At 47.2% G+C, this 19,405-nt stretch overlaps 1 protein-coding gene across 3 annotated transcripts in view; it reads right to left on the bottom strand.

The window, feature by feature from the left end:
• Positions 1–19,405, bottom strand: part of MARF1 (meiosis regulator and mRNA stability factor 1) — a 745,071-nt gene that overhangs the window by 105,379 nt on the left and 620,287 nt on the right. For all 3 annotated transcript variants that reach the window (XM_078663193.1, XM_078663194.1, XM_078663192.1), the window contains 3 exons: positions 4,633–4,848; positions 4,310–4,370; positions 4,021–4,161 (listed from right to left, as the gene is read on the bottom strand). In XM_078663193.1, coding sequence (XP_078519319.1) covers positions 4,021–4,161; positions 4,310–4,370; positions 4,633–4,848 — 418 coding nt within the window. The remainder of the gene's footprint in view (positions 1–4,020; positions 4,162–4,309; positions 4,371–4,632; positions 4,849–19,405) is intronic.

Raw genomic sequence — 19,405 nt, 5'->3', positions numbered from 1 at the left:
AGATGTCACGAGTGACGTCATGAGTGATGTCACTGACCATGTCACGAGTGATGTAATATGTGACGTCATCAGCAGAGCATTGCACGCGCAAGTTATAGTGAGTCCAACTAACTATAACGTGGGAATTTCAATGGTTTTATGCGAGTAAAATTTCCACCTAACTATAACTGGTGTGAAACCTATGGTTTTTTCAGTGAGTATATATATATATATATATATATATATATATATATATATATATATATATATATATATATATATATGTATATGTATGTATATATGTATGTATATATGTATACACACACACATACACACACACACTTTGCAGGCTGCGTGTTTTGGTGCAGGACATAGTGAAGAGTCCCTGTGTGCCATGCCTATAACCCACTGCCCTGGTCTAGGTAAGCCACATCTCTAGCTGGGTGCACTATACCAGTGGTGAGGGTACAGGAGCATGAGCCCTGTACCACTTCAGTGTCTAAGCCAATTCTTAGATATTGATAGTGCAGTAATGCCATTAAGAGTATATGGTACAGGGAGTTTATTACGAACTCCACAGCACCATAATGGCTTTACTGAAAAACTGGGAAGTTTGGTCAGTAAAGCCTAGATATGCCTAGATATCACACAGAGATTTTCTAGACAAAAGGTAAGAAATTCGCTTTTGGTACATTTGCAGTTTTTCAAGGTTTCATACATACTGACTCCACACTAAGGAGAATTTTCTAGGAAAAGTAGTCAGTGCAATCCTATGGGAAAAAATAAAGTTCTCGGTTTACAGGCAAATACTTGTTTGTGGGAGTTGGGTTTCTGGGGTTAGAACCAGGGTTCCCCCAGGGTAGAGGATGCATTCTAAAATCACCCCAGCTGCACTAGGACAGCCGGGTGCAGAGTGCTGAGGCCCAATGTTATCCAATGAGGGATAGGGGGCCTGCGGTTGGCGGCTGCTCACGAGCAGCCCACAAGGTTGTGGTAGCAAAGCTGCTGGTGTTAGGCTCAGGGCAAAGAGGGATCAGAGTTAGCACCCAAACTACACCCGCAGCTGCACAGGGGCAGCTGGGTGCAGGGTGCTGTTTTGGCGCCGGGTGCCCTGTTGATTTCAATGGAATTCTCCGGTTGTAACAAACCCTGCTGGCTCGGGGACAAAGATCTTCTGGAGGTGACCACAGGTTGGAGAGGTCAGTTGGGATGCCTGGGGATGCTGGGACACTGTTGGTTGGGCCACCCAAGGCCGTGGGACTTCGGAGGCAGGGGTGTCTTTAGGCATCAGGTTTTTTTTACCAGCTCCGGTTGCGGGGATCCTCCAGAAAAGGGCTGCAGGCGTTGATATGAGATTCGAGGCAGGTCAGAGATCACCAGATCTCAGGTCAGGATTGCCGGGGAGGCCTCCTTGTGGTGTGGGGCCACTCAACTCGGGCATTGGGCGCAGACTCGCAGATTTGGCCGGAGCCAAAGTCTGTGGGTGAGCAAATTTTATGCTCACGGGAGAAAAAGTCTTGGTTTTAGATGGCAGGGCAGGTCTTTCGAATTCTTGAGGGCTGCTAGCTGCAGGACACACCAGGATTTCACTGTAGCAGGTTCGAGGTGGTGACAGGCCGGTAGGGCTAGGGCCAAGTAAGTGGGCGTCCTCCTCTTCTTAGTTCAGTACAGCTTTTCCAGTCCTCCTACTCTTCTTCTGGACGGTTCTTTTCTGAGGAGGCAATGTTCGGGTTTGCCCTTAAATACTAGATTTAGGGGTGTTACAGGTAGGTAAAGGTAAGGACCAATGTGTCCCTTCCTTGGGGTGGGAACACCCCCTATTATGCCACCCTCCAGTGGGAGGGGGGGCATATGCCTCTCTGATTGGCTGGGTCCCCCCATCTGCAAGATGGCGGGGAGTGAGAGATGTGCTTCACCTCACCTCTCCCAATGAGGAGTGGGGTTAGCATAGGTGGGCAAATCCCCTTCCTCACTTGGTTTTACCATCCAAAGTGGGGGTCAGAACCGGTGGAGGCCAGCTGCTGGAGGAAGCAAGTGGTTGGGTAGCTCACAAAGGTGGCAAGCCTTTGAAGCTTCCCCAGGATGAGCATTGTTTCAGACCCCAAGAGCAGCAGGCTCTGGACCCAGGGGTCCACAAACATGTCTGGGGGTGGCAGCCGGCGAGCAGCCACTCAGCCAAGACACTAGTCTTGGGTCGTTTGTTAGGGGGCATCACTAAGATGTCCTCTGAGCGCATTTTTCATAATATACCACACTGGTATCAGCGTGGGTTTAATGTGCTGAGAAGTTTGATACCAAACTTCCCAGTTTTCAGTAAAGCCATTATGGTGTTGTGGAGTTCGTAATAACAAACTTCCAGTGCCATATACGCTTAATGGCATTAGTGAACTTACAATGTCTAAGAAATTGCTTAGACACTGCAGGGGTACAGGGCTCATGCACCTGTACCCTCACCACTGGTATAGGGCAGGTAGCTAGAGGGGTGGCTGACCTATGGCAGGGCAGTAGGCAGCGCACACATTCCTGTGTGCCATGTCGACTCTTCACTTTGTTCTGAACCACAACACGCAGCTTGCAATGACAGTGTGTGTAAAGGTACAGGGCCTCTAAGGGTGGCACAGTAAGTGTTGCTGCCTTTAGAGGGCTTCACTGGCCACAGTGCCCTTGGTACCTATGGTACCATTTACAAGGGACGGACATGTGGCCAAAGAGTGCCAATTGGGTTTTCTCTTAATGTAGTTTTAGGGAAATAACATAGGTCCTGGCTACCTGGTTGGCAGGAACCCAGGGCACATTCAATCAAAGTACATCAACAGTTTGGCAAAAAGTGGGGGTAACCATGCAAAAAGAGGGCAATTTCTTACACGTATCCCTCCGGAACTTTGGTTTTGTCAACAACGAATCTTAAGTATACCCCTCTTCTTTTGGCGATCGGAGAGCCTTCAGCAATGCTTCCAGACCCAACGGTGGAAAAACAGTATCAGAAGATGGTGACCCCGCATGGAGGCTTCCGGGGAGGGGCTTCTGATGTCAGGAGAGGTTGAATTAGGCACCAAACAGTAGGGACGGTTAAAGCCCAAGGAAAAAAAGGGGGTGGGGAGGGGAGAAGAAGGACTAAGATACAAGAGGAGAGTTCCTGACCAAATCAATAGATGGCGAATTAATGCCCAGCATGTGAATCTAGAAAAGATTCACACTGTAAAACTCAATCTTGAACTGTGAACAAGAACCCTCAGGTTGGCTAAGAATTTACACATAGGTGCAGTTGGATACAGGCAGATTCTCAAAAGAAGAAACTGTGCAAGTAAAAATGGGAAGTATTGAAAAATTCCATCGGAGATTTATCGAACAAATACAATGCCTCTCCATCATCACATCTTCGGACCCAGCTCAATAAATAAATCTCAACTTAATACTAAATTATCAGAAAGGGCATACATTCCCCTTGTCTGCTTAAGGTACAAGCATTATGAAGAGACAGAACAGGTAGATTACTGCTTGCACAACTAGACCAAGCAGGGCAGGAGATGTTATTCAGAAAGAATACAGAAAACAGTCACTAATCTAGATATTACTATAGAGATTGGATCCTTCTATAATTACTTACATAATGCAGGGCCGACAAAATAGTAATTAGGAAAGTGCTGTTATGTCGATACTAAAGATCTAGGTGGTATATGAGGACGCTAAAGAGAGATTCTAGACAAGCCTGTCTAGACAATAGCCTAAACTGTAAATTATATGGCTGTAGGCAAATCAACTCTGTGATAATGGGCTCCCAATCAAATTTTTAAAGCTAACAATTTTTTTCCAAGGCAGAAATATAGGACCTACTACTCGCGTAATTTAGAGGCCCATTTGCGGGGGATGATCGAATAAACTGCAACAAGTAAAGACACCTAAACTACAGATTTGAAAATGTTTGCAAATATCTTGACCGATAGATCCACCAAATGATACAAACTCCATAAGTAAGATATGTTTTGGGGAAAATGCTAGTGGCAATACAAAATCAATATTGTGTGATAGCTTATACTGTACCAATAGCAGAAGACTCAATTTGCTCAGTTTCCATTGAAGCAATGAACAATGGCCTTTCCTTCTGTTGATTATCCATTAGTGTGTCACTTCCATACTCATCAAGGGCATCAGCGGGTGATGAACTAGTTGAATTAACACGAGCTGAGGAAAAAAAAAACATCTTCAATAACGTCCCAAATACTGAAAATGTAAGAGGCGTATTTAATATCAGCAATACATTATCTAGTTAACAGCATGTCCTACACGTAACACAACACTAGCATATCACCTTAAGCAATTGTATACTTACTTTTCATATCATTCTTTAACACCACAATTCTCTTATGACCATGTCCTTTTATCCAAACCACCTAAATGTAAAAGAAAAAAAAAGTTGCAGTATTAATAAAACTATGCAGAGAGGATCTACAAATGCACAAGTTAACTTGCCTGCAAGCTAAAAGAATAAACACTGAGCATGACTGAGCATGAACACATTAAGTTAGCGATGCCTGGAAGCGCATACTGAGATGCATCTCTATAAAGCCCAGTATAAGTCTGCTGGGCTGATATACGTAATTTAACTACACTGGTAGTATTAGGTTAGGACAATTGGGTTTTCATTCAACATACCTGAGGTATTGCTGCCAATATATCGTCCAGGTTATTGTATCCATAGGATTTGGGCTGCAACAGTTCACCTATATATTTGCTGTAGGCAGTTGGAAACTCATGCAAGAAAATCTGTTGGTAGTGGTAGGTATGCAGCAGGGACCGCACATTCTTGGCAAACTGATAAAGTATGGTGAGCCTCACACATTCCTCAGTTACATCGTCACTGGTAAACACCTAAAAACAAGCAATCTTTTTTCAACATGCTAATGTGTACAGAGAAAAAAACACATACAATATAGCTGTATTTAAATGCATAAGAGTATGGAAAAACAAAGTGACAATTAGGAGGTATCAAGTCAGCCAATAAACAATTACTGACATAATTGCAATATTTTATTGAGTTCAGATTGTCACTATATTTTAGGCAATAACGTCCCAGTAGCTAAAAGGGATAGGACTAGGAAGATCAACATAGCCCTCATTTGCAGGCTTCTAGTGTACCCATTAAATCTTCTTGTAGTTCATTATCATTCACCTGCACACATGGTTATGTGCTAAAGATCGAAAAGACAACGGGTAACAACCCTTGACAAGGTCATTAGGATTAATGAATAAGTCGCTTAACTTCGGTAACATTGTATCTGTAAGAGACATAGGTTAGTTATAGATTCCTTACCTTCGAATTACCCCCAGGCATCAGACTGGATCCGGAGAATGTTTTCTTAGCAGTACCCCGTCGAGAGGTGGTGTTGGTCGACTCCGCATCCATTGTCTGCATCGTGACCGCCAGGATGACGTCACGGTGCCTATTTAGACGTAGCCCCTGCACGCTGACGTCAGTTCTGACAACTTTCCACGCCAGAAGTGCAGAGCCATGGAAGACACTCACCACTGAAACGCTAGAGCTAGGGCCTTACAAGGCAGTCCCTGTACCTAGAAGTCAATTCGCAGAGCGGCGAGGATAGGTGGTGCAGTAAGGAATCTATAACTAACCTATGTCTCTTACAGATACATCGTTACCAAAGTTAAGTAACTTGTTCATCTGAAAGAGACTTTATAGATTCCTTACCTTAGAATAGATATCCCAGCAATACCAACCCCAGAGAAGGGTCTGCGAACCAAGTTCACACCGGAAAGCCCTTGAGGAAACAAATGGCAAAATAGCTTTCCCTTTTGACTTGGCTGTACAGGCAGTAATATCTGGTGAACGTGTGCAAGGATGCCCACATAGCTGCCTGACAGATGTCAAGGAGTGGAACTCCACATGCAAGAGCAGTGGTGGCAGCCGTAACTCTAGTGGAATGAGCTCCGAGCCCCAATTGGAGGTTCCTTTTTCGCCAAAGCGTAACAGATTTTAATACAAAGGAGAATCAAGAGATGGAAAGCTTTTGAACAGCCCGACCTTTCTTGGCACCTACATAGCCAACGGAGAGTCGATCATCCACCCGGAAATCTTTTGTGCAGTCAAGGTAGAAGGACAACACATGTTTAGGGTCCATATGGTGGAGTCTTTCCTCCTAGAAAGATTGTGGAGGTGGGAAAAAGGTGGGCAAAGTAATTGTTTGTTCAATGTGAAAAGATGTAACCACTTTTGGAAGGAACAAGGGTCTCATTCTAAGCACCACTTTGTCTGGATGCACAGAGAAGAAAGGGGGCTTAGAAGAAAGAGCTTAAAGCTTGCTCACTCTGTGAGCAGAGGTGATGGCAACAAGGAAAGCTGTCTTCAGAGTGAGAAGACAGAGAAGACAGTTGTGAAGAGGCCCGAAGGGAGCAACTATAAGATAACTTAAGACAAGGTTCAAGTCCCAATGCTGCAGTACAAGAGGAGATTAAGGGCATTACTCATCTCTTTCCTTCAAGAATCTAATACAATAGGTGACGTTAACAAAGATGGCTGATCTGATAGCCGAAGGAAAGCAGAGATGGCCGCAAGATAGCTTTGAAGAGTGACCAGGGCAGAGCCCTGCTGGGTCAAAGAAATAATATACAAAAGGAAATCTGAAAGAGGGGCAGAAAGGGGATCCACAGCCTTTGCTGTGCACCATGCCACAAACGTATTCCATCGAAAGGCGTATACTGTTTTAGTGGAGGGATGCCTGGCTGCAAAGATGAAATTACAGACTTTGAGTGGAAGGTCAAAACCTGTCAACTGTCGCCGCTCAATCACCATGTAAGGAGGTGGAGGCTGGACAGGTTTGGGTGAAGAACCCTCCCCTGCGACAGAAGATCCTCCCAAAGAGTTTGAGTAGAGATCCCCAACCGGCTCTGCTGGGCCATAAGGCGCGCAGGGCGATTCGGGCTGCCTAAAGATGGAGTGGAGGGCTTGGTAAAATGCACTAAGCTGGGCAGGGGACGCATCAGCTCCTGGAAACAGGGGGAGGCGCAGAGTCATCCCAGAATTAGGCACCGAAGACAGAACCTTTGAGTGACGACACTCCGGGTCCTGTGTCTCGTCAGCAGACCAACTGGGAGAATGTGGAATATGCCAGTGCTTCTACGCCGCCTTCTTGTGCTTCGACTTACCTGAGGACTTGGAATGAGACTAGGTGTGGGGGCTCTGCGACCGGTCTCGAGACCTTCCTCTCAAGGTGAAACCGGAAACGATGCGGAGCCGACTGCCGGGCCTCCAAGAACTTTCTGGACCACTCCTGCATAGCCTTTGGAATCATGGCCTGGCAGTCGAAAAACGACTTCAGATTGCGGTTGCGGTCCAGGCACACGAGGTGCGGGTCAGTCACAGACATCAGTCTGTGGCAGGCGTTGCAGGTCTAGAATCCGGTCCGACAATGGGACAGCCTTTGCACACCAGGAGTCTAAGACTCAAAAAAGTCGACAAAAGTCTAAAAAAGCTTAGTCAAAAAGTGAATAAAGGGGTAACTTTTGCCAGATCTTTGCTAGGCTGGTGCGGAAAAAGAAAACTGACGTTAGCACATAAGGGCCGCGGCTAAATAAGCACAGCGACGCCATTCTGGCGAACACGACGCCAACGCCATCTATCAACGTACAGGGGTACTGCTAAGACAAAAGTCTCCAGATCCAGTCTGACGCCTGTGGGTAATTCTAAGGTAAGGAATCTATAACTGTCTTTTTCAGATGTTTGTTTTCTGTAAATTCAAGTTGTTTGAATAATGGTAGTTTGTCGAAGACATACATCAACTAAAGCAAATCATTTTTGAAGAGGTGCACATTGCAAAACCATTTTGACATTTTAGAAGATGGATTTGTAAAGTGGGAAGGCTGCAAGGAAATGCTAGAGCTTCTTTTGTCTTTAGGTTGTGCGATTGGCCTCTTGATAAAACCCTTAGCCACATCACAAAGGAATCAGTAAAGAACTATTTACTTAGAATTCTTATCAATCTTCACTAACTGTTGGAACTAACAGATTGGCAATTACCACCACTGTGGGATCCACTAGAAATTCCCCATTGGAATAACATTATTTGCCTAAAGAGCACAGCATCCTCATTCTTCACTTATAAAAGGTGCATTAAGAACCAATCAGGTAATGTTCATCAATCTGCCTTACTCTCACAAGTTGATGTATTTACCCATAAGGAATATGCTACTTACCAGTATGCATCTGTTCTTGGCATGTAGGGCTGCTGACATTCATATCTGTGCATAGATCGCCGCCTAGTGTTGGGTCCGGATGATTGCACATTGTTGTCCTGGAAGAGTCTTCGAAGTATCACGAGATAGGTGGCTCCTCCCCTGGACTATAGTGCGCATGGGCATCCTCTCCATCCTCAGATTGTTTTTCGCCATTGTGGCAGAGATGGAGTATGATACAGTAAATGATGTCCATGCTAGAGATTAATTCTGAGTGCTACAGCTGCGACAGGCACCGGGGAGGAGGGCGGGCGATATGAATGTCAGCAGCCATACATGCCAATAACAGATGCATACTGGTAAGTAGCATATTCCGTTCGAGGCATGTGGGCTGCTGAATTAATATCTGTGCATAGAATGGATAGCAGTCTCCCCCTTAGTGGTGGTTGCCCGTGCCAGCTCCAGCAGTCTGAAAAAGAGTCTTGAGAACAGCTTGTCCCACAGCTGCTTGGAATGCACATCTACACAGTAGTGTTTGGTAAATGTATGTATGGTAGACCATGTAGCTGCTCTACATATTTCTTCTAGAGGAATGTTTCCTAGGAAAGCCATGGATGCCCCTAACTTGCGTGTTGAATGCGCTCTAGGGGGGAAACTGTTAACGTGCGTTTAGCTTTCGGATAACAAATCTGTATGCACTTAACAATCCATCTGGCTACACCTGATTTGGAAATGGGGTTGCCTTTATGCTGTGGTGAAAAGGCAACAAACAGTTGCTAAGTTTTCCTGAAATGTTTTGTCCTGTCTATATAGTACAGGAGAGCTCTTTTAACGTCAAGTGTATGTAGAGCTCTTTCTGCCACTGAATCTGGATTTGGGAAGAACACTGGCAGTTCTATTGTTTGATTGATGTGAAACTGGGATACCACCTTTGGCATAAATCTAGGGTTTGTACGTAGCACTACCCTATTTGCGTGAATTTGGATGAATGGCTCCTGAATAGTTAGGGCTTGCAGCTCACTAACTCTTCTAAGGGATGTAATCGCCACTAAAAAAGCCACTTTCCACGTTAGAAATTGTATTTCACACGAGTGTAGAGTTTCAAAAGGTGGTCCCATCAGTCTGGTTAGAACCACGTTCAGGTTCCAGACAGGTGAAGGTGGGTGTCTCGGAGGAATTACTCGTTTGAGTCCCTCCATGAAAGCTTTAATAGCAGGTACTCTGAAGAGTGAAAGGTGCTGCCTGTTATGAAGATAAGCTGCCACCGCAGCTAAATGTATACGTATGGAACTGTAGGCTAAATTGCATCTGTGTAAATGTAACAGATAACATATGATGTTTTGAGTTGATGCATCTAGCGGATTTACGTCATTATTGTTACAACAGATGACAAATCGTTTCCACTTTGCCGCATAGCATGCTCTGGTTGTAGGTCTTCTTGCCTCCTTGATAATATTCATGCAGTCAGGAGGCAGGTTCAAGTAACCAAACTATGACCTCAGGAGCCAGATTGCAAGGTTCAACTGTTGCAGATCTGGGTGCTGAATGTCTCCATGGCTCTGCGTTAAAAGACTGGGTGTTAATTGCAGCCTTTGATGAGGCACCACGGAAAGTTCTAGGAACGTGGTGTACCACGGTTGCCTCGCCCATGTTGGAGCAACTAGGATGAGGGTCATTGAGTGTTGTCGTAGTTTGCGTGCCACTAGTGGTATATAGAGGGGCTGGTGGAAAAGCGTACGCAAATATGCCTGACCAGTTCATCCATATCGCATTGCCCTGAGACTGCGGGCGTGGAAACCTGGCGGCGAAGCTTTGGCATTTTGCGTTTTCCCTTGTGGCGAACAGGTCTATCTCTGGGTGACCCCACTGCTGGAAGTACGGTTGTAGCACTGAGGGATGTGTCTCCCACTCGTGCATTTGGTGGCTGTGTCTGCTGAGCAGATCCGCCATCTGGTTGTCCCTGCCTGGGAGGTGTTCCGCCATGAGGAATATGTTCCTCTGAATGGCCCACTTCCACATGCTTTGCGCTAGATGTGACAACTGTGGAGAGTGTGTCCCTCCCTGCTTCTGTATGTAGTACATGGCAGTCATGTTGTCCGTGCGGATCAACACGACTTTGTTGCACAAATGTACTTTGAACGCCTTCAGTGCCAGAAAGATTGCCATCAGTTCCAGCAGGTTGATGTGCATCCTCTTTTGCTGCGTCGTCCATAGTCCCTGCACTGTGTAATGGAGGACATGCGCTCCCCATCCCAGGAGAGATGCGTCCGTCGTCTGCACTATTTGTGGTACAGGCTCTTGGAACGGTCGTCCCCTGCAAAGGTTTTGTGGGTTCCACCAATGCAGAGAGTTGTATGCGCGACCGGTCACCAACACTAGGGGCCTGATTACGATTGCGGTTTCCCCGCATTCTCTGGGCCGGCGGATGCGGGAAAACCGCTGCGGACTGAAAAAGACCCCCCGCCAGATTAGGATGGCTGGGGGATCGTTTTTCAGTCCGCAGCTTTTCCGCCGCGGTCGCCTTCCGACCGCGGCAGAAAAGCTTTAACATGGCTGGCGGTGTCTATCAGACACCGCCAGCCATATTAGGATGTCTGCAGAAAGATGCCTTTACACGGCGGCATTTCCGCCGTGTAAAGGCATACGGATTTGTGTTTGGGGGCCCGTTGCGGGCCCCCAGGGGTGAAGGGGGGTGGGGGGTGCACATGGGGGGCATTTGCCTGCACAAAGCGGCAGGCACCGCGAGGTGCCTGCCGCTTTGTGCATGCAAATGCACAACTTACATTTTTATCATTGCGGCGGGTGCTGCTTCAAGCAGCACCCGCCGCAATAATAAAAATACAGGATGTGACCGCCAGGGTGGCGGTCACATCCTAATTTGCACGGAGGGACCGCCGCTGCCCCTGCGGACAGTCCCTCCTACTCTATGGTGGCGGACGGACTCAGGTCCGTCCGCCATCATAATCGGCCCCTAGGTCTTTTAATTGTCCTTGAGCCTGGTTCCACTGCCGTGCTAAGCACTCCTGAAGCGGACACATGTGTAGTCTCGCGTGAGGGACTATGAAGATGCAGGAGGCCATCATGCCTATCAACTGCATTAACACCCTTGCTGGGAGCGAGTGTTGGGGTCTGAATTTCTGAATCAGTAATTGAATGCTGTTGATTCTTGCTGAGTTTGGCTTTGCCTTTGCTGCCAGAGTGTCTAGTGTTGCTCCCAAGTACTGTTGTACGTGGGCGGGTTGAAGATGAGACTTTGGGTAGTTTAATGAGAATCCGAGGCTGTATAGGAGGTGAATAGTGCGGGACATGTGGCTGGCACATTGCTGGGCTGACTTTGCTTGGATAAGCCAGTCGTCCAGATAGGGGTACACGTGAATATGGTTCCTCCGTAGGTGCGCAGCTACTGTCGCGAAGCACTTGGTAAACACCCTGGGGGCTGTTGTCACCCCGAAAGGCAGGACCTTGAACTGGTAGTGCTGATTCTGTATGGTAAACCAGAGATATTTCCTGTGTGCTGGATGTATCGGTATGTAGAAATATGCGTCTTTTAGGTCTAATGTTGCGAGGAAATCTCCCTGACTGAGCAATGGTAGAACCTGCTGTAAAGTGAGCATGTGAAAATGTTCTGACAAGATGTATTGGTTTAGGGGCCTGAGGTCCAGTATTGGCCTGAGAGATCCGTCCTTTTTGGGGATTAAAAAGTACAGCGAGTATACCCCTGTACCCTGTTGCTGTACAGGTACGAGTTCTATGGCCCCTTTTTGCAGCATGCTGATGACTTCTTGCTGCAATAAGTGTATGTGCTCTGCGGACATAGGACGGTGTCTTGGGGGTATGTTGGGTGGAGTGGAGATTAGCTCTAGACAATAGCCGAACTGGATAAGTTGTCTCACCCACCTGTCTGTGGTAATGCTTTCCCAGACTGGCAGGAACTGTTGTAATCGTCCCCCGACCGGTGTTACATGGTCTGGGGGCAGTGACAAGGCGTCACTGTTTAGTATTGGCGGAGGATCTGGTGTTATTCCCTCGTCCTCTGCCTTTGTTGCTGTTGCCACGGTATCCACCTCTATTGTTTTTATTATAGGTGGTCTGCGTGTTCCCTTTATTGTATGGAGTCTGCTGGGATGCCTGGCCTCATGTAGCTCCTCTGTTACCGGAGCGACGAAAGGAGCCTCCTCTGAATTGTTGTGACTGCAAGGCACCCATAGACTTGGCTATCTCAGTGTCCTTTTTAATCGTCTCTAATATTGTGTCCACGTCAGGACCAAATAAATAATCAGGGTTCACAGGCTGATTCAATAATGTGGTTTTAATCTCAGGTTTGAACCCAGAGATGCGTAACCAAGCCTGTCTCCTGAGCATGACACTTGTATTGATGGCCCTGGCTGCGGTGTCTGCTGCGTCTAGCGCACATTTAATGGATGCGTTAGATATGAGTTTTCCCTCTTGTTTCAGTGTTTCTGCTCCCTCCTTGTAGGCATCAGGCAAATGTTGTAGCAGTTGCTCTAGCGTGTCATAATGTGCCCTATCGTATCTGGCTAATAGGGCTTGTGTATTAGAAATTCTCCATATATTAGCTGCTTGAGCAGCCACCCTTTTTCCAGAAGCTTCTAATATCTGAGACTCCTTGTCTGGAGGAGGAGCATTACCAGTGGTTTGTGAGTTGGCACGCTTACGAGCATTTGATACCACCAAAGAGTCCAATGGCAGCTGTCCCTTAATATAAGTAGGGTCCATAGGTGCCGGTCTGTATTTCTTTTCGATTCGGGGGTTAACAACCCTTGCTCTTGTGGTTTCCTTGAAAATGTCTCCTGCGTGTTTAAGGACACCTTTTAACATTGGCAATGTTTTGACTGATTTGTCAGAAGTGGAGAAAGTGTCAAATAGGAAGTCTTCTTCAATTGGGTCAGCATGCATTTCCACATCATGATTGTGTGCTGCCCTTTCTATTAATGCGTTAAACGCAGCTGTATCCTCTGTTGGCGAAGTCTTGACAGGATAAGAAGGAGTGTCAGGAATAGTCTGTGACTCCCCCGGGTCGACAGGGTCTGCTCAGGCTTGAGTCTGGTCATCCTGATCCGTGTCCACAGGGTAATTAAATTCTTCATTGTAGTCATACCCCATATCCTCATCAGTGCGTGTGGGTGAGTATGCAGAGGTGTCCTGGCCATGGTATCTTACCGACTCAAAAAGGACAGGTGATGTGGAAGAATCCCTTTTCTTTTTAAATGGAATTTTGTATGTTTCAAGAGGATTTTCTGACCTGATCTTCCTCTGATAAATAGTAAGTCTGCCAGAGTCGGAGTCGATATGCAGCTTCGACTGTTCATCATAGGAGGGCTCTTGGTACACCATGTCTTCTTCTAGAGAATGACTCCGTTTCCCCATCGACACCTTTTTGGACGTTTCGATCCCCGTCTTCGGATCGAGCGCCTTAGGCCGTGCAGTTGGGGGCAGGCCGAATTTTATCGACTGACTGACCTTCTTCGGGGCTGGCGTCGACATTGGCCCGACCGACTGTCTTTTCGCCAATATGTTTTTGGCCTTGCATCGACTTGTGCGCCTGTTGCGTTGGAGGCGCGCTCTTCTGCCTCGACTCGACGTGGTCCTTCGAGCCGCCCTTGGACTTCGGCTCGAGGCCTTTGACGAACTGTGGCCTGTCGACTCGATGCTTCGGATCGGGAACCTTCCGAGACTCAAGTCCCTTATTTGTGTCGCTGTCCGTCAACGTCGTGGGTTCGACGTGCCTGACTTTAGTTATGGACTTCAGCGTACCGATCTTCGGGTCGACACCCCTTATTTGTGACCCCGCAGGGTCGTCGACACCTTTCTTCTTTGTCGAATCCGATGGATCCGAACTCTTCGATACGAAGACTGTCTCCAGCAGTTTCGGTTTCGTTCTTGACTCCATGGCTTTCAGTTTCGATTTAACCAGTGACTGGTAATGTTCGACCGATGGCTCGTGTGATATATTCTTAGCCGGGCGAGACGTGGGGCTATAGAATATTCGACATGATCATGGCTAAGGCCTGTTGGCGATGCCTCGACCTGAGCCCTTGGAAGTCTTTCCGTGTCTGTTTTGGGCCCCGTACTCACTGTCGGGCCTGGTTCGTCGCTTGAGTCGTCATCGACGGCTCCGATGGCCGATGCGTCGTCCCTTACCTCGACGGCGTTTTCATCATCGTCGTTGTCTTCGTAATAGTTGAAGTCATGCTCCGAAACGGGATCCGACTGCTGTTCTGGATCCTCAGTCTCGACGACCTCGTCGTCTTCTTCATCGAAGATATTCACCGGGTCGGGCGCTGGCCTCGTCATCGTCTGCCTCGCTGCGCGTCGAAGTCGAAGCGTCTTCTTTGACCTGAATTGAGCACAAGCTAGGCAGTTGGCCTCATTGTGCTCAGGAGATAGGCACTTGTTGCACACCGGGTGTACATCGATGTGTGGGTACTTAGAATTACAAAGGGGGCATTGTTTGAACGGGCTCCGTTCCATCGACGATCGGGCCTCTGGTGTCGAAAAGGCCACGCAGCTCTCTTCGACGTCCTGCTCGAAAGAACTGGAACAAAGTACTCGGCACCGATCGAAATGACAATACCGACGACCCCGAAGGCCTTTTGGCCTTTAGAAAAGTTTCCGAACTTGAGTAAAGAAAAGTACATCCGAACCCAATGGCGGAAAAAAACTATCTGAGGATGGCGAGGATGCCCATGCACACTGTAGTCCAGGGGAGGAGCCACCTATCTCGTTATACTTCGAAGACTCTTCCAGGACAACAATGTGCAATCATCCGGACCCAACACTAGGCGGCGATCTATGCACAGATATGAATTCAGTAGCCCACATGCCTCGAACTAGATAGTTACCTCTTTGATGTAGGAAAGTAGACCTTTTTGACATGGTCACCCCGACTTTTTGCCAATTGGCAAAATCTTTAGCACCCTCTGTAAGTCCCAACTAAATGGTTCCCCTGGTAACTAGGGCCTGAGGTGCTAAACAGGGTCCCTAAGGGCAGAAGTACGAATTGTAACACCCTAAGGGGCCTCTCACCAAGCACACACAAGGCCTACCATTGCATACTAAGTCTTGTTGCAGACAAAAGTGAAAACACGACATGTCACACATCCCTGTGTGCCAAGCCCACTAACAGTGCATGCGATACTTGTAAGTCACACCTACAGCAGGCCTGACAGCCGTAAGGCAGGGTACTGAATTTTACAAGAGGGCAAACCTGCATAAGCCGACATGCCCCTGTGCTGATGAGTCCTATTACTGCCAGTACAACTGACCAGGCAATCCATTTTAAACCATGTGCTTGACACTGGTGAAAACGAGTTCCCCAGTTACATGATGGCTTCACTGAAGATAGGGATGTTTGGTATCAAACATTTCTTATTTGTAGACCTACACTGATTCCAGTGATGGATTAACCAATACATGGACCCAGAGGGCACCCTAGAGGTGCTGCCTGAAAACCTACTAGCCTTTGGTGTGTTCTCTGACTGGTATCTGCTACCTGACACACTGTTCTAACCTCCTAGGGTGAGAGCCTCTGCTCTCAGGAGACCCTGAACTAAAGCCTATCCTTGAAGAGGGTGTAGCACTCCCTTCCACAGGAAGATCTGCTGATTAGCTTTCCTAGGTCGGAAAGCTTCAAAGAGCTGCTGTCTTTGAAATGCAAATCAGGCTCCCATCACAGGAAAGGAAGCCAACCCCCTTGTCCAGGACACTCATGGGAGGCAGGAAAATTAGATAGTCAGGTAGGCGTGCCACCTCCAGGCTAGTATCACCCCTAAGGTGGGCTCACTGAGATTAACAACTTTTTGGAAGTAGCCATCTTTGTGATTGCATACTAAGGAATCCTGGGACCGGGTTATGCCCACTTCCCACAGGAACTGGTCATATAGGGGGTGCAGTGACCCCAAGGGTGAGTAGTCCATTGGCTACTACCCTACACTCAACTAACACCCTTAAATCCAGTATTTAGGGAAGTCCCTGGCACTGGAGAAGCAGATGCTGACTACCTAAGAAGAGAGCGAACACCAAACAGCTGCAGAGGAGAGCAGCAGCAGATAACCTGGTACCAGCCCAGCCAGCCTCATCGAAAACAGCACCAAAGTCGACTCGTCCTGCAGCTGTTGACTCCAGAAACTTGGGAGGACTACCTACTTTCGATAAAGAACCAAGACCGTTTCTCTACATCTTGCAGCAACGCCAAAAGAAAAGACTGTGATGCCTCCAGAACTGCCAAAACCAGACAACTGAAGCCACCACTGCACCTGTCGCTCCAAGCCTGAGTTGAAGTGGGCCAATGGTGCCAACAAGATCCCCAAGCCCTATAGAGCCCGAGTCCATTGTGATTTAACCTCTCATGGTCCCTCAGACTTCGCCTGACGCCTCGGGATGCAGGCCCCCTCTACTGCGACTGATCCCGAAATCTAATGCATAAAGTCACCTCTGCATCCGTCACACCCAGGCCAATGAGAAGAGGAACAAAGCTGTCCTACATCCTCGAGCATCGCAAGGCTATAGTTGCTGTTCTCATGGTAATGAACATGGTATACGCTGATATGTGTACCTCGTGCAGAGTTTATTAATATGGATCAGTGTGTGGGCCAGTTCTGGATGGCGGCATGATTAGTTTTCACACTCTCTGGGCATGGGTGTCATTCATTGGAAGGCACTGGCATGGTTGTATTTACGCATCAGTACAGAACAGGTTAAAGCTTTCGATCAGTGAATTTCAACATGGAGACTATGATCTGATACCGGGGTTGGTTTGTGTTTTCTAACCACATGGAAGGTATACACACTTCAACACGGCGAATCCTATACGAGGTCCTCTTTCGATTTCCTTGGCTTTGAAGGCGTTTTACGCGCGCTATATATAAGCGGTTGATTTAAAACTTTTGTAACGTACCTCGGAAGGACTTTGGTTACGCTGGCAAAATGGACAGAAACAGGTATTTAAAAAAAACAGGGTCACACACCAAGTCATTGCTATTAGTAAAGGAGTTAAAGTTGTTTGTTTCGGTCTGTTTAACAGGTCTGGATATTTCTATTGAATTTCTACAGACGTGGGAAGCGGACCACTAGGAAGTTAACAACTTAGTGGGTAGGTTTCTATGATTTTGGTTCTTCTCTTGGACATACAATGTGATAAGCAGACTCATGTTAAAACTGAGATTTGCTATGATCTTTTTGCAGCAGTGTGAATCACAAATACACTGAAAACATTACGATTTTGTATGTTTACTGCAGGGTTGATTTACAGTGCTTGGAATCTGGTTTCGGCTTATGCATGGAGTTTATACTCTTTATTTCAATTTCTTTTTATGTTTTGGACTTATGGTAACGCGGTTCATTTCTCCTTATGTGTTTCGTTAATACCACGGTGGCACAAGCACATTGGATTTTCATTCATCTCCACTACACATTTTTCTAAATGTGGATAAGTTTAAAGTCACAATCAGCCATGGAGTTTTGAATTTTAACTGACAAACACAGTTACCATGATTGTTGTGCAGTTAAAGGGCCAGCTTGTTATTGTTATTTGTTCTATTTCAGATATACACCACAGCCCCTGAAGAAGTGAGTGCACCCCGAAATGCATTGGGAAGTTTGCTCTCAGACAAAGAGCATGAATGAGAAATTGTTGTCAAAATTTGAATGTTTTTCAGGAGAACATACGATTAACCCCATTATATGGATATAGGAGTGATCTCTGTATTAGAAAAATTTACACGAATAATTTCAACATGAAATAAGAAAAATGTTGACATCTGTATGACTGAGTGTGATTACTAGCTTGATGTATTGTTCAGCTGTGCTCTCTGGGTCCAAGGAATCAATGTTCTTGGCTGCATTTCACACATACCTGTGTGCCATGCCTGCAACCCACTGCCTATGGTATAAGTAATGCAAAAACAACAGGTGATGGACAGAATGCAGAACAATGTCATACATTCACCCCAGTACAGAGATCTGGGCCTAAATCCATCGTTTATTTGCTCACCATGTCATTCCAGTTTGAACCCAGCCATATGCAGATCAGTCTTGACCCTGTGCCCCATGGGAACAGTCCAGCCCGAACTGCCAAGCCAGGTCCTCCCTGGACTGGAAACAAGCATCCAAGGACCGGTTTCGGGCTTTCAGCCCTCATCAGCCTGGATAGCTTGATTCCAGTGGCATGGAGAGCACGGGACTCACGTCGGAGCATACCCGTCCCACTCGGGGTGATTAATGCAAAAACAACAGGTGATGGACAGAATGCAGAACAATGTCATACATTCACCCCAGTACAGAGATCTGGGCCTAAATCCATCGTTTTTTTGCTCACCATGCCATTCCAGTTTGAACCCAGCCATATGCAAATCAGTCTTGACCCTGTGCCCCATGGGAACAGTCCAGCCCGAACTGCCAAGCCAGGTCCTCCCTGGACTGGAAACAAGCATCCAAGGACCGGTTTCGGGCTTTCAGCCCTCATCAGCCTGGATAGCTTGATTCCATTGGCATGGAGAGCACGGGACTCACGTCTGAGCATACCCGTCCCACTCGGGGTGATTAATGCAAAAACAACAGGTGATGGACAGAATGCAGAACAATGTCATACATTCACCCCAGTACAGAGATCTGGGCCTAAATCCATCGTTTTTTTGCTCACCATGCCATTCCAGTTGAAACCCAGCCATATGCAAATCAGTCTTGACCCTGTGCCCCATGGGAACAGTCCAGCCCGAACTGCCAAGCCAGGTCCTTCCTGGACTGGAAACAAGCATCCAAGGACCGGTTTCGGGCTTTCAGCCCTCATCAGCCTGGATAGCTTGATTCCACAGTGGCATGGAGAGCACGGGACTCACGTCTGAGCATACCCGTCCCACTCGGGGTGATTAATGCATCATTTCCCTTTTGTATCGCTTTGTTCGCCCTAAGTGTGGCAGGGTATGCTCAGACATGAGTCCCTTGCTCACTTGGCCACTGGATTCAAGATAGCCTGGCTGATGAGGATTATGAATCCGAAACCGGTCCCAGGATGCTTGTTTCCGGTCCAGGGAAGACATGGTTTGGCAGTTCGGGCTGGACTGTTCACATGAGGCACAGGGTCAGACTGATTTGCATATGGCCATGTCTGAACTGGGGTGGCTGAGTGAGCTAAAGAACGGCGATGGATTAAACCCAGATCAGTTGACTGGGGGTGAGTGTTTGATTTGCTCAAACGCTCCGTCCATCATCCCCTTTTGTATCG

This window comes from Lissotriton helveticus, chromosome 10 (assembly GCF_964261635.1).
Source record: "Lissotriton helveticus chromosome 10, aLisHel1.1, whole genome shotgun sequence".
NCBI classification, from domain to species: domain Eukaryota; kingdom Metazoa; phylum Chordata; class Amphibia; order Caudata; family Salamandridae; genus Lissotriton; species Lissotriton helveticus.
This window is presented reverse-complemented; position numbering and strand designations above follow the sequence as displayed.